Genomic DNA, 14083 nt, shown 5'->3' on the forward strand with positions numbered 1-14083 from the left:
AATTGACTTCATGTGCTTTTAGACTTTTGTCAAAAAACAAGTGTTGTTCTGGCGAGAAATATTCCTGAGATCACAAAAAATACTAATATTTGAATTTTGATATATTAGGGTGAGGGCACAGAATTTGTCTTGCAGGCCAGCTTTCAGAATGCAAAAAGGAAACTTGATTCTAAATGTTAGATAAAAAAACCTCTCCAACTAGGGCTATAGGAGAGGAGTAGATATGAAAAGCAGTAGTCATCCAGAGATCCTTAAATGAAAACTTTTGCCAATAAGGCTGAAGTGCTGTTTGTCTTGGGAGAGAACAGAATGTACTGAAGGGATCTGGGAAACTGGTTTGCACTTCTGGAGGATTAAAACCATTTACTGTAAACAGGCTACATATATTGTATAAGAAAAGACAGGTATGCTATGCAGTCCATTCTCTAGATTCTACATAAGTTTCCTAGCAAGTCTGCTCAGCCTAAATTAAAAAGGCAAATATGCTACTCTAAAAGAAGTTTAATTTCTGATATATGAGATATTCAAGGCTGAATTTAGAATTGGTATGAATAATTGAAAAAAACCTCCAACTATAGAAATTTCCACAATTCATAGCTTTTGGGAATAGTTGCAAAGGTGTTATTCTCAATTGAAAGGGAGAATGGCTTATGGGTAAAAAATGGCATACTCATGCGACAATGGCATTGTGCAGTTCAGGCACTTACCCAGTCTTGCGTCACCAGGTCCAACAAGGATGCCAATTCCAAATGGACAAATCTGTCTGAATGCCTCTGTAAAAAAAAAAAAAATTAAAAAAATCATATGTTAAATTTTATTTTGGCAATCAGCATTACTCATGAGCTACACAAGTAACCACTGATACCAATTCATCCTCCTTGTGTTCAGGTCCAGAAATACAGTATGTAAATGTATAAACTTATAATTTAATCTTACATTCATGTAAAAACTGTATGCTCGCTTTACATTTCATCTGATTTCCTGCATGTACATACGTAAAATCCTGTGAATAATTAGCATTATTTAACTTCCTTTAAGGAGCAAACTAATACAATATTTCCATTTCAAAAGCAACAATATTAATGACTGCATTCTTTTCTGTTGTAAGTGAAAGATTTCCTACATCTTCTGAAGAAGACACAATATGATCTGCAGTCACCAGTTAGTAGATCCTTAAAGCATGCCAATCTCTAGTTCTACAGTAAGTAATAATTTTATTATACGTAGGCTGAGAGTAAAATTTCTGGGATCAGCTTATGGTGAGGTCACGACTCAAATTTCCAAATCCACAAAGTTTTCTGTGTGGTTTTTGAAGATTTAAAGATGATGTAAGTCTTCTGAGAACAAGTCATTCTCTATTTTTTGTTGCAGAGAGTATGTACTTCCTTACCTGTGCAAATCACCTGGTATATTCTTGGCACTAGAATAAATAAGAAATCCTGAATTTCCACTCTGGGGGACCAAAATGCAATAAGGATGCCTGTAACCATAAATGCCCTTCAGCTTCAGAAACTCCTCTAGTTTTGAGTCTGACACACACACAAAACACTACAAGTCTTGCAACTGAAACTAACCTTCTACCTCTCCCTCTCCCCTCTAACCTGTATCCTGAGCAGATGGATGGACACAGGACTGTAATGCAACTGAAACTAACCTTCCACCTCTCCCCTCTAAACTGTATCTTGAGCAGATGGATGGACACCGAACAGTAATTCAAACCACCTCAAAATGCTGCTGAGCATATTCTCTACTAAGCGTGCTCAGAATCTCACATAACCCTTGAGGATTTCACTTTTTCTTTTGCAAATTCAGGAGGCTGCAAAGAGATTTACAGTGCAGCAGTACAATACAGTCACAGACATAACAAAAGTTACGCTTTCTTTAGTTGAAATACATTAGCTGATCTTTGCTGAAGCTGAACAAACTCGAACTAAACGTAGATGCCCACCCACACTGAAAGCAACAAAGTGTCTGGCACACTGCTTGGCTCTTAAGGGGAAACTCAGTCCCATGCCGCGGGGCAGCTCAAGGCCTGCCTGTTGCTCAAGCCTTCAGAAGGAGACGGGTGGCACGTGTGCTTGAGCTTACCAGCCTGCATTCAGATAGCATACGATGAAGAACATGCGTGAGAGAATAACTGAGTATTTTTTTAAAAAACAAGAAACAATTCCACTGTCCATGTCATGCCTAGACATAAATTTCCCAGATTCAGATATCCTAAAGCTATTTCTTTTTTAAAAGATGAGAAAAACGGCCTTGATATCATCCTTTGAGAACAGTTTGGACTGTGAAAAATATATGTACTGATACTTCAAGGAAATGCTGCAACGTACGTCAGCTTTTCCAACTGACTTTGGTTCAAATGCTCCAGGGCAACGGAATGAACCATGCACAGGCAATCAGCCTAGGAGGAATATTGCAACTGGCACATCTGATTCTCTTTTCTTCCCTTGGCTTTTGTGAGGGTTGTCTGCAAAACATCTACATGACTTATTAATGAAATGAACTCTATTAATGTATTGCTGAAACCAGCAATGCTGTTAACCACATTTGTCAGCATGAATTAAAGTCCGTTCAGCAAATTGCATCATGATGGTACAAAGACCTGTTGACTTGCTTGATGCCTAGTTACTCAGTCTTACAAAGGATACTAACAAAGGGAAGTGTTTCTTTAGCAACAGTCCAGGGAGGCTTTCCTTCATCAGGGCCTGTGTTTTGTCATTCTCTGCTATTTTTGCAAGTCATTCATATTGATAAGATTGCAAATTTAGATTCTTTTTTTTAATTACAAAATGCAGTCACAAAATGTAACAGGGTGATTCAGATGTGGATCTAGTTTGACTGTTTGTTTGTTTTTTAAATTAGATTTCATATTTACAGTGCCCCTTCCTATACTTATTTGCAATTAGATTAATTCCATTTGTATCTTGCAGGTATTTCCTCTCAGAGCCTACCAAGGACCTACTTACTACTTCCCGCTTTCTGTACGTTACACCTCCAGAGTAAAATACTCTGCACCTAACCATACTAACAAACCTATAAGCAAACAAGGAATATGCTTGAGACTGGACTATGCAAAGAATATGTTTTTTGAGACTGCAACGGTATCCAGTTTACAGAGAGCAATGACAATTATTAGGGTTAAACACCTCTGGAAAATTATTTTTCCTAATTTCTTCTTGTAAGAATTCCAATCTTCTTTCAGTTCTGAGAAGTGATCATGACAGTAAGGTAACCTAGTAAATAACACACCGTCTGCTTCCTCTGGGCAGAGTTCACAGGGATCTCCCCATCCCTGTCCCTTTAAGGCGCAGCAACACTCTTGTTTGGAGTGGTTTCGGGACTTCGGCACAGAGCATTTTCCATCTTCAAATTTGGTAAAGCAGTAACTGACTCTCAGATCTGCATAGAGAAAAACTTGTTATGAGCAGTCAGGGTGACTTTGGCACAGTTTTCACTTAGAGGTGTTAATTGCAAAATTACAGGAGGCCCCCCCAACAAAACACCCAACTTCCATCTGAGAAGGACTATTATTGTCTCTGAGTGGGGAAGATCTGAAAAGGGAGGGGAGCTCCGTACCCCAGTAAAGGAAAGCTATAGGATAGAGTGTCCTACTTCACTCATGGAAAAGGAGGGGGTTTTCTCTTTTGTCCAGCAGAGATGGAAGGGCTGTACTTCCCTCTTATCCTCACTCTTCTTTGTAAAAACTGAATATTGGCTTAATTTATTTATATTCCATTATTAGTTAAGAATCACTTGAGTCAAGAGATTTTAATCAACTTGCAACAATAATACTGTGTAGTGTTAAAATTAGAGGCAATTTTCAATAGTGGTTTCCTTCCTCATTCTTCCCTGAGGTACACACAAACAAAGAAAACTGGTCCAGTGGCACCACATTTTACTTCTTTAAGCTGGGTAACCAGGATGCTGGAGCAGAGCTGAGATCACAGACCACAAATATCCAGCAGGCAGAGAGCTGGCAGCTCCCTGTGTTGGCAGGGGAACAGCAACAGGGCAATTGTGGAAGCAGCTGCTCATCCAGTTTTCCGGCTGCAGCATCAATACTGGGCAATGTCCAGATTTTACAAAAGTCCTGGGTAATGGGAAGTTTTAAACAAAACTTTGTTTGGCCTGAGATACTTGAAAAAAAGCAGTCTTCTCCAGGGGATGGGGAAAAGCCCAACTAAAATTCATACACAGAAGTGTGTATTTTCCTCTGACATTGTGTGTGAAACAGTGGTCTGTATCCATAAAGGAGAAGATCAGGCTGCATTCTCTTTTATGATTTTCTTTCTTGGCTGTTTTTTGTGATTTTTTTCCTTACCTGAAGAGAACAACACCCTCAGACTGAAGAAACCTCATTTATACAAGCTACAAAAGCACAGCTAAAACAGCCATGCTGCTTTCCTGAAGCTGAGTGAAGTAACTGTGCCAAACTGCATGGTGGTTTGAGACTTGGATGAATGTTTACTGCAGGTTGGATTCATTTTTACCAAAACCACAGTTTCATTTAGCCCACTGTGAAGTGAAGAACTCACTATGGCGTCAACAAGCATCACCATTCTGTGCCAAACATAACTACAGAGGTCCTTGTAAAGGTCTTACTCATCAGTAGTTCCCAGTGTGCACACTGTGTATAGGACATTTAATGATGTACCTATTTAATAATTTCCAAAATCTTTACAATAACTCACTGCCTAATTTTCTGTGCTTGTTCTTTATTCACAAAATAAATTAACTTGTGGCTTTTCATTACCAGTTGTTCAGCTTTTAGCATCTGATCTCTGTCCTAGTGCCCACGTTTAGGCCCTGAACAGTGTATGCAGTAACCTAGAGAAGCCACAGGACGCTTCAGACATTTCTAAGCAGATAGGTGCTTATTGTCCACACAACATTTTTGCAAATTTTTCCATCAATCTTTTTTCCACCTACACATTTGTGGAGAGGAATAGCATATAACAAGTGTTATGGTGAATTTGATAAGTGCTAAGAACAGCCTTATTCCTGGAAATGCTGCAGTAGTTTCCTGCCTGTGTTTGTGCTCCATCTCTGTGTCACAGTCTATACAGAGTCCAGGTAGCCTTAACTTTTCTTCCAGGGGTGCAAGAAAGGGCTGCAAGGCAACATAATTTCCTCACTTAACCTGATGCACTTAACATTATCTTTGCCCCTTCTACTGCAATGTTCTCTTTAATGACAAACAGATGTTAGGGCAAGACAGAACCTGGCCCCAACTACAGAATTATCATGTTTTCCTTCTGAAAAACACTGTTTGAGTCCAGAGTCTCTCTGTTATATTAGAAACAGGCAGCTAATAAGGCTTTTATAAAAGAGCAAACAAATTTTGAAATGCCAGAAAATAGGAATGAACTTACCTTGGCATCGTCTTCCTGTGGAAGACAACACAAAGCCTTCTGGACACAGACATTTGAAACTGCCTGGAGTGTTGCTGCATGTGCCCAGGGCACAAATTTCTGGCTGTTCCACACACTCATCAATGTCTGTAAGAAAAGTAATTAAAGTGATGAGAAAAAAAATGTCTACACTGGCAGCTGTACTACCTAAAATGTAACCTTACATCATCACTGATATCTAACAGACTTGAAAAACAAAAAGGTCAAACAAAAAGGAACAGACAGAAAGAGGAAGAAGAAATCCAGGTGCAAAATCTAGGGTTAGTTTTCAAATCCTCATGCAGTGGGCAAATCTCAGCAATGTACCATCAACCAAACGGCCCAGGATTCGATTTTTCTTGGGATCAGATCAGGTAGTTCTGGTTCAAACAAAAGTTGGTGAGACCTTTTCTGGGAAGTGAGTGACTTATTAGTAGTTGCAGTTCAGAACTGTACACTGCCACAAAAGACTAAAGATGATTCACGTTTAGATGCACAGAAAAGTGGTAACAACTGTGAGCAGCTAGGAAAGGGACAGAAGAAGGATTGTTCTGTACACACCTTCGCATTTGTCATTCTGCAGGACATATCCAGGAGGACAGATACATCTGAATGACCCATCCAAGTTCTGACATGTGCCTGGTGAGCATTTTCCAGGGTCCAGTGCACACTCATTGACATCTAAAAGAAAAGAAAGACAATATATTTGAGACAATTGCTTTGTCTCAATAAATCTGTGGCTAAGGCTGCTTTAGTTTTGATTCCATCCAGCTGATGGTGGAACCTCCCAGGAGCAGGAGAAGAGTCCTCTTCTCATCCTCTTATCACTGTTTTCTTCTGCTAGGTACAAAGATGACAGTGTGACAGTTCTCCCTGACCTCTTCTACTGTTTTACTAAGAATATCTCCTCAAAGTTTGCTGCACTTTTTTCTACCCTAAAAGAAAGCACTCACCAATGCAAGTCCTTCCATCCAGAGCCACCTCATAGCCATCATTGCAAAGACACTGGAAGGACCCGATCGTGTTCACACACTGACCGTTCCTGCAGAGCATTCCATTTCCACTTGCACACTCATCCACATCTAAGAAAAATAACATTGAAAGATATATAAGAAACACCTGCAACAAGTGAAATTGGGTAGGTGAGATTTCTGTTTCCACTATATTGGCACAGTAACTGATAATACATAAATAATCCCCTGTTTTAAAAGCAACTGAGGGAAAAATACCACTATTGGTCTATGCTGTAAAATTGTCAAAGCAAGAGTTAAAAAAGGAATGGCATACATCACACGCAAACATTTAAGTGGCTATAGAAAAGTGAGGAATGCATAATCAAAGAGGCCGTTTCAGACTGAAGAAATCAGGTTTTCTCTTTAATCACGCAGACGATGCAAGGTGTGATCCTAACTCAATAGAGAAGATGGTACTAATAGTACTTTCATTAGAAGTAGAACATGTAACTGGTCTCAGCACTCCTTACCTATGCAGTCATTGTTGTGTGAAAGGATGAACCCCAAATTGCAGCGGCAGTTGAAAGAGCCAATGGTGTTTCTGCAGGTTCCATTGCCGCAGGCATCTCTCTCACACTCGTTAATATCTACAAAGGAGCAAAAACAAGCAGCAAGAATTTCAATTGCTGATGGGGAAAGGAAAACCTGTAGCTACCACACAGGCAAAAGAAACAATCCACTGTCAACAGAGTGAATAGAAGGGAAAAAGATTGTCGTATCTCCCAAAAAGAAGATTTTACATAGGTTTATACACTTGATATTAACATCTACAAAAATAACCAAGGGTCCAACAATCATTCATCTTACTGTGGCTCCTATCTCTCCCTTCCCAAAGGAATTCTAAGCTATCTTTAATCATAGGCGTTCTGAAATCTCCTCATCTCGCGCAGACAGCAGACACTACTCTAACAGCTGTGAACGGGTTAAATACAGAATTTCCTTCTTTATGAAGATGACTCTGTTTCTGAAAAGGGCACTTTTCTGGCAAGAAATCTACCCTTCACTTACTCTGTTAACAAGTAGGCTGTATACAATTTCTGTATTGCAACATTCATCTATTAAATTTCTTGCCTGAAGGAATAAATGAGACAAGATGCTTCAGAAAATTCTAAGAAGAATGGAACATTTTCCTGAAAAACGAAAGCATTAGCAGTTCATTAGACAGGATATGTATTTTTAAAGTTTCACTCTACTATTATGAGATGGTCTTCATTCATCATCAGCTTTGTGTCATCTCTAATTGCCAGCTACGGTATTTTTGCACCTTTGCCTGGTGGTAAATGGCTCATCATCTCAGTTCTTGTAATGCAACTCCTTATGACAGAGACGATAGACTTAATAAATATCTTAATGGAAGACTAAGTACAGCTTAATTTGATATACTCGCCTATACACATTGTTCTGTCGTCATTGGTCTTGAATCCATTGTGACAAATGCAGTAGAAACTTCCAACAGTGTCAATACACTGCCCGTGGCTGCAGATATTGGGAATTTCTTGACATTCATTCCGATCTGAAAACAAAGAGGCGCAGTGAAAGTTAAGGCCTCTAAACTACAGGGCTGGCAAGATGTATTACCAGCAACCATGACAGAATCCAGTGCACAGCCCTAATTTAAAATAGTATTTTTAATTTATTAATGACAAAAACATTACTAAGTAAATCTCATAAAAGGCGCTATTTGCTTGTAAATTACCTTTTCCAACATTCATTGAGTTGAAAAAAATTTAGTGTAAAAATGGTATTTAACAAAAGCAAATTCTTGCTGGAGGGAAAGCATATTGCCGTGGCTTTGAAAAATAGAATTAATGACATGAAATCATATAGGGAGATTTCTGAGTGCTCTACATTGACTGCAGCAGATATGAAAGCCACATGTAAATCATAGTTGTATCCTTCTCATGAATGCAACTACTTGCTTTTAGCCACGTTTGATTATAGCACTAATTGCTCAATTAACTCACAGAAATCATGCAAAACAGAAAGGGAGATGAATCCCACACTTTTCTCATTAAGCTTACAGAGAGATAAAACGCATTGCAGATTTATCCACTCATTGTGCAGAGATAAAATGGGTACATGTATACATATGTGTTGTAGCATCCGTGCCTCACGCACTGTGAAGATCCTGTAAACCGGACAAAGCTCAAACTGCAAGAGGAGTTACTGCTATATAGAGTCGGAAAATATTTCGCCAACAGCAGCAAACACTCAACTGCATAATTCTGCAGAGGCAGATGGGGAGAGCTATCCTGCCAGCATATGATATGCGGCCTTACAATAGCAGGGCATCTATTACACTGTTTCAACAGCTGACTGCTTCCTGCTACTCTTGTTACGAATGCTTTCAGGCAGGATCCAGGATTCTATCAATAGTAAATGAAACAAAATGTTTGCTGTCCAGCACATTTTTTTCCATGACAAACCAGAAACATGAATTAAACGAGGTCTTTCTGTTGACCTCATCACCAATAAGAGCTGGTTTGATTCAATATGCTTCCTGGTGTTTTGTCTGCTGCAGCTCCAAAATACAAGAACTGAGGTGCTGTCATAAGCTTGTATTAGAATCGATTAGATTTCAGTATTCAGTAATTTTCTTTTACATGCAATCTAAGCAAAGCAGGTGCAGTTTCTTACCAAACCATCCCCAGTTCATTGCAAAACTAAGAGTCAAGTTCTTCCTAATTGCAAAGAACTTCCTATACTAAATCTTGTTTTCCTGTCTCTACTGCCTCTTCTCTACACTTGGCACACAGACAATCCTGACAGCCCTCATCCCCAGGATTACTGTACATCAACTGGGGCCACTAGTAACTTTGGATGGATGTTCACTGAGGATCAAGGTCTCCCAATGCTATTAATGATACTGCTGCTAAATAAGAGTCTAAAGGAGGCAGAAAGGAAACCAGTGCTAGATAACATGCAGTCTTAAGAACTCCTAATCTTCGCAGCTCAGGAGAGTAGAGATGAAAGAAAACATATGACTCTCTTCGGTGCTCTCTGGGCAAATGAATAGTGAATTGAAGTCCCAGGGAAAAGTCTCTTCTTTTAGGGTAAACAGAGAACATTGCAATTTTTTAAAAAATTGGGAGGAAGAATTGTCTTAAGCGCCAAAAATGAGTTTATATGAAAAACTATTTATTTCCCACAACAGATAGGTCCAGAAGAATGCTATTTTGATAGTAAGATAAATGCAGTACTCATAGTACTAGTAGGTGTGATATCTCAGTTTTGATTCAATAGCATATAAACTACTGGGGTGTGACCGTTTGACCGTTTTCCATGCAGCAGCATGACTGGTCCAATACTGCAAGGTGCTTAGCATGCTTTGGTCTCAGCAGAGTGGTTGGGAATTTCCTTCTTTTGCTGGATCAAGTACTTTATCAACCTCTTTTATTTTGACTCTAATTGTGTAACTTTATTTTCACTAAATATAAAATAGGAGCAAAATACAGGGAAGTATTACTGTTTGTGCCAGCTCATGTTTTGTATTGTAACCCATATCAGAACCTTCCCTGGCTCTTCCTGTACTGCTGTAACGAACCCATAACAACAACAATTACATTAAGAACATATTGAATATTTACATGTGCCACTGCACAGCTTAACAAAACAAAGTTTTAGTTCTCATAGTAGTGCTCTGGTTGCCCCTACACCCTTTTCCCTGAAGGGTCACATGAAACAATGAAAAACTGCACTGCAGGGAAAAGTACATTTCCTAAAACTCAAGTACCCAGAAGCAAAACCCCAAGGAAAATGTTACCAGTTTCCGTTGTAATTATTATTTTGTTCAGAAATGTATATAATATTTACAGCTGCTTGGCTCACAGCAGTCTTAAAAATCTCTGCAATTCTTCAAGTAATCAAGATAACATGAATGCTTCTTTGGACTATGATATTATAAGAAAAAGCAAATAGATTAGAGAATTGTAGTCCCACTCAGCTAGTATTTAAAAAATAATGTTCAGAGGCCTGTTTGAATCTGCATAAAAGTTAGGAAGTTTAACAATAAGTTTTTTAAGTTAGTTACTGCATATGGCCTAGCAGATAAGTCCACCTTATCTGCAGAGACCCCATCAAGCAGCGAGTTATTTGTAAAAATACAAGTGGCAAATAAATTACTAAAACACATGTAGCAAATCATAATGAAAATCAAAGAATTTATGCAGAGGAACGTCCCTGTCAGGACCACAAGCGAATTTTTAGTGTCAGAAAATAGCTAGTCAAATGGTAGTGAATCAATTGGTCTTCCCTCCCTAGACACAACATGGGCTAAGGAAAAATGTTTGTGGTTGGTGGGATAAAGTGGAAGACAAATGCCTGCTCAGGTGATTAACTCTCATTTATGCCTCTGTGGGATGGGCCCATTAGTGTTCTGGGAATTACCAGAATGCTTATGGCATGCCCTAAAAGGCTTTAAGAGCAGGGTTCTTGGAGCCCAGATCATCTCCTGGTATACCATCTTTCTGAAGAGTAGACAGGCTTTTTTAGACCTCTTAAAATCTACTACACCCTCACACAAACAAGGTGTACCCACCAGTGCAGCGGCCAGTTGATGTGAACCTGTAGCCAGGTTTACAGTCACAACGGTAGCTACCAGCTGTGTTGACACATTCTGCATTTTGCTGACACACTGGTCCATTTTGGCATTCATCAATATCTGTCAATAGAAAAAGGGAATTTGATTGTTATGGTAAGCTGACACTAGAAAGACGTCAAAACCACTTTGGTTTTAGTGTAAGGAATATTACCTTACCCAAATATAGGAATTTCTTTCTAATTCTGAAAAAATAAATATATTGATGAAAGTAGATATTTGGTCACATTTAGGTTTCTCCCTGAAACGATCCTAAATCCACATGTTCCATTTGTAAAATTCATTCCTATTTAGAGAATTTATATCATGGTTTTCTGAAGGTGTTGGAGAGCCCATGAAAGGCCTGTTGCAACACTTCACTTGGGTGGATTTCAGTCTTAAGACTGTCATCAGAATAAGTAAGCTGCTATGTCTGCATAGATCTCCACTGGAGATTATGAGGATCTTCCTTCATCATAACACAGCATCAAGATCCCTGTTAGACATTAGTAGCTTTCAATGTAAACAACAAAACAAAATTTTAGGCAAAAAATTTTAACCAGTTTTCCTTACTTAAGCTGCTGCAAAAAGAGAATATTATTTCCCTAGAAATGCAACTGTGTTTCAGTTAGAAGCAGCATACATAAGACGCTTTTACTCGATGCTCTTGATGCCTTGCTTGCAACACCCATGTTGTCATGAGTCATAACCCACATCACAGAATGACAGCAATTCATACTGCTGTCTTCAGTTTCGCCATTAAACTGACTAATACAATGTTAAGAAATGGTTAAATTGGAAAAAAATTATCATGTGTTTATATTATTTACAGAAATCTTTGTTCCATTAGAAAAAAAATCTTGGAATTAAAAAAAATTGTGCTCATGATCTGACTCAAGACTACTACTCTTTTCTTGGCTTTACTGTCAAATGTGAAAAACCATGTTTCTTCCCATGACTGCTGACTCATGCTCTTTCAAGGCCTTAGATGTCTGATGGAAAATCTGGTATTTTTTATGCAAAAGAATTCAAAATACCTGAATTAACATAGACTTATTACACTGATACCAGTATTTTCCCCTCATTAACGATGACTTGCAAGTATATCAGATTTCCCAGTGTGAACTGCCAGTTGGTGAAATCCCATTTCTCTGAATGGGATCAGCACTCTACCTTCGCAGATCAGTAGCTTGTCATTGTAGAAGAAACCCACAGGACACTCGCATCGGAAGCTGCCAACCATGTTTATACAGATCCCATTTTCACACACTCCAGGAATCTCTCTGCATTCATCAATATCTGGAAGAAGGAATTTTTTTTAAACACCTGTAAACAGCACTTCATGAAATCTTCCGCTACAAAATATGTCTTTGTGAATTTATCCTTAAGAGAATTATCAAACCTATAATGCGAGCATCAGAATGTTCTCAACTGCAACAGGCAGTGAGTCATTTCCACATTCTGCTGTGGAAATGTAGATATTTCCTATTTCCTCAGGTTCTGACTCTTCACTGTAGTGAAGATCCAGCCTGCCACATAGGAATGCAGAGGGTAGCACGCATCCTTCCTCATGTCTCCCACTCACAGCCCTGATGAACTTCCTCATCTTCCTGAGTGTTACAGTGGAGTTATCGGGAAAAGCTAAACAGAGAGAACGTAACTGTCTTTGGCTTAATACAGGAGAGCATGATTGAACGCAAACACTTGTCAGAATTAGTTTTGCACTGGTTTACTCTTGTTAATCTGAAAAGACTTTCATGTTTTTATGTAACAGTTTGAAAGTGCCAATGCCAGGTAACATCTGAAGTGCTGCCAACATGCTATTAATGAGATTGATTAAGCCAGGCAGCCAGGCTTTGCCAATGCTCTGTATACACCTGGGTTAAGTAACCGATTTTGGCAGAAAAAAACCCTGCTGCTATTACAATTGTATGTCTGCCTATTAGGTCCTTAACTTACACATCTTTAATATTCTGACAACATGAAAGAGTTCAGAGACTCTTCCAAAGCCTCTCCCTTTAGTAAAAACTGCCACATACATTGCTGTACACAACACAGAGAATATGGTGGGAAATTGTCAGTTAACATGAGTTTCCATCAGATAACGCATTTTTTTTTTATTTTGCTGCTGGATCAAACCCTTCATTTCCTACATTAAATTCTCTAATTCTGAGTCCTCTGATTATACAAGGGATGAGTGAAAATACAACTACTTCTGTCTCTGAAACAACAACCTGGACTAAATATATAGAACTTTAATCCAAACAGAAGAGTAATATCATGTAATGATGGTAATCAAATACTACAGGGTACACAGAGCACTGCCCCTGCAGAGTGGGTGCTACCTTGTTCCTGTGCCCTGTGCTTATTGATGTAAGGGACACAAGCAACTCCTGCGCAAAAGCAGCAGGTTGAGTGCTACAACCTAGTAAGACCTGCCAAGATCCCAAAGCAGCATGGAGAGCCTGTGATTCGCACAGTGTAAAGCTGTGTGTGCATCAGTCTCACCACAGTGCTGCATGTGCTGGGAGGTACTGGTGGTCTCTGTGGTATGGTCCTTCTGTTTCAGCTGGCTCCTGAATGCGCATTGCTCTATGACATGGCAGGGCAGGCAGAGCAGACTGCAACACTCCTGGCACGCATGTCAACTGCTACAGATGCAGCTTTTACCTATGCATGTTAGCATGATCCAAGGTCTCCCTGCTGATGCTGATGAATGGCCCAATTAGCTTGAGCAGACTCAGCAACAAGTTGGGCTAATACTAATAGCTAGGAGGGGGAACTTTGCTTCTAAGAAATGACCTGGTAAATAAGAAGTACTGTACATTTCAGTAACTTCTTTAAAAATTACATTCCCCACTTTACTATAACTATTTCCATCTAACTAGCTGAACACTGCATCACAGCATCAGCTTAATGCTGAGGCACCTGATTACTGCCTATATGCTGCCTCTGTTTGTTACAGGGCACATTATCTGCTTCTTATTTGCATTTTTGTGTGAATAAAAAGAAAAGGAAGTCCCATTAGGGATTTACTCAACTCCTTGTCTTAGAATTCCTCATTCTGTCCCTCTTTTTGTTTTGCAATTCGTTACTCACGA

General features: G+C 39.1%; 1 protein-coding gene across 1 annotated transcript in view; it reads right to left on the reverse strand.

The window, feature by feature from the left end:
- FBN1 (fibrillin 1) overlaps positions 1 to 14083 on the reverse strand; it is a 68445-nt gene that overhangs the window by 16978 nt on the left and 37384 nt on the right. Inside the window, exons 26-34 of the mRNA XM_009697653.1 lie at positions 12156 to 12281; positions 10944 to 11066; positions 7794 to 7919; positions 6877 to 6993; positions 6347 to 6475; positions 5955 to 6074; positions 5376 to 5501; positions 3253 to 3402; positions 708 to 773 (exon numbers count right to left, since the gene is read on the reverse strand). Of these exons, the coding sequence (XP_009695955.1) occupies positions 708 to 773; positions 3253 to 3402; positions 5376 to 5501; positions 5955 to 6074; positions 6347 to 6475; positions 6877 to 6993; positions 7794 to 7919; positions 10944 to 11066; positions 12156 to 12281 (1083 nt within the window). The remainder of the gene's footprint in view (positions 1 to 707; positions 774 to 3252; positions 3403 to 5375; positions 5502 to 5954; positions 6075 to 6346; positions 6476 to 6876; positions 6994 to 7793; positions 7920 to 10943; positions 11067 to 12155; positions 12282 to 14083) is intronic.

Source organism: Cariama cristata, unplaced genomic scaffold, assembly GCF_000690535.1.
Source record: "Cariama cristata isolate BGI_N322 unplaced genomic scaffold, ASM69053v1 scaffold37723, whole genome shotgun sequence".
NCBI lineage: Eukaryota > Metazoa > Chordata > Aves > Cariamiformes > Cariamidae > Cariama > Cariama cristata.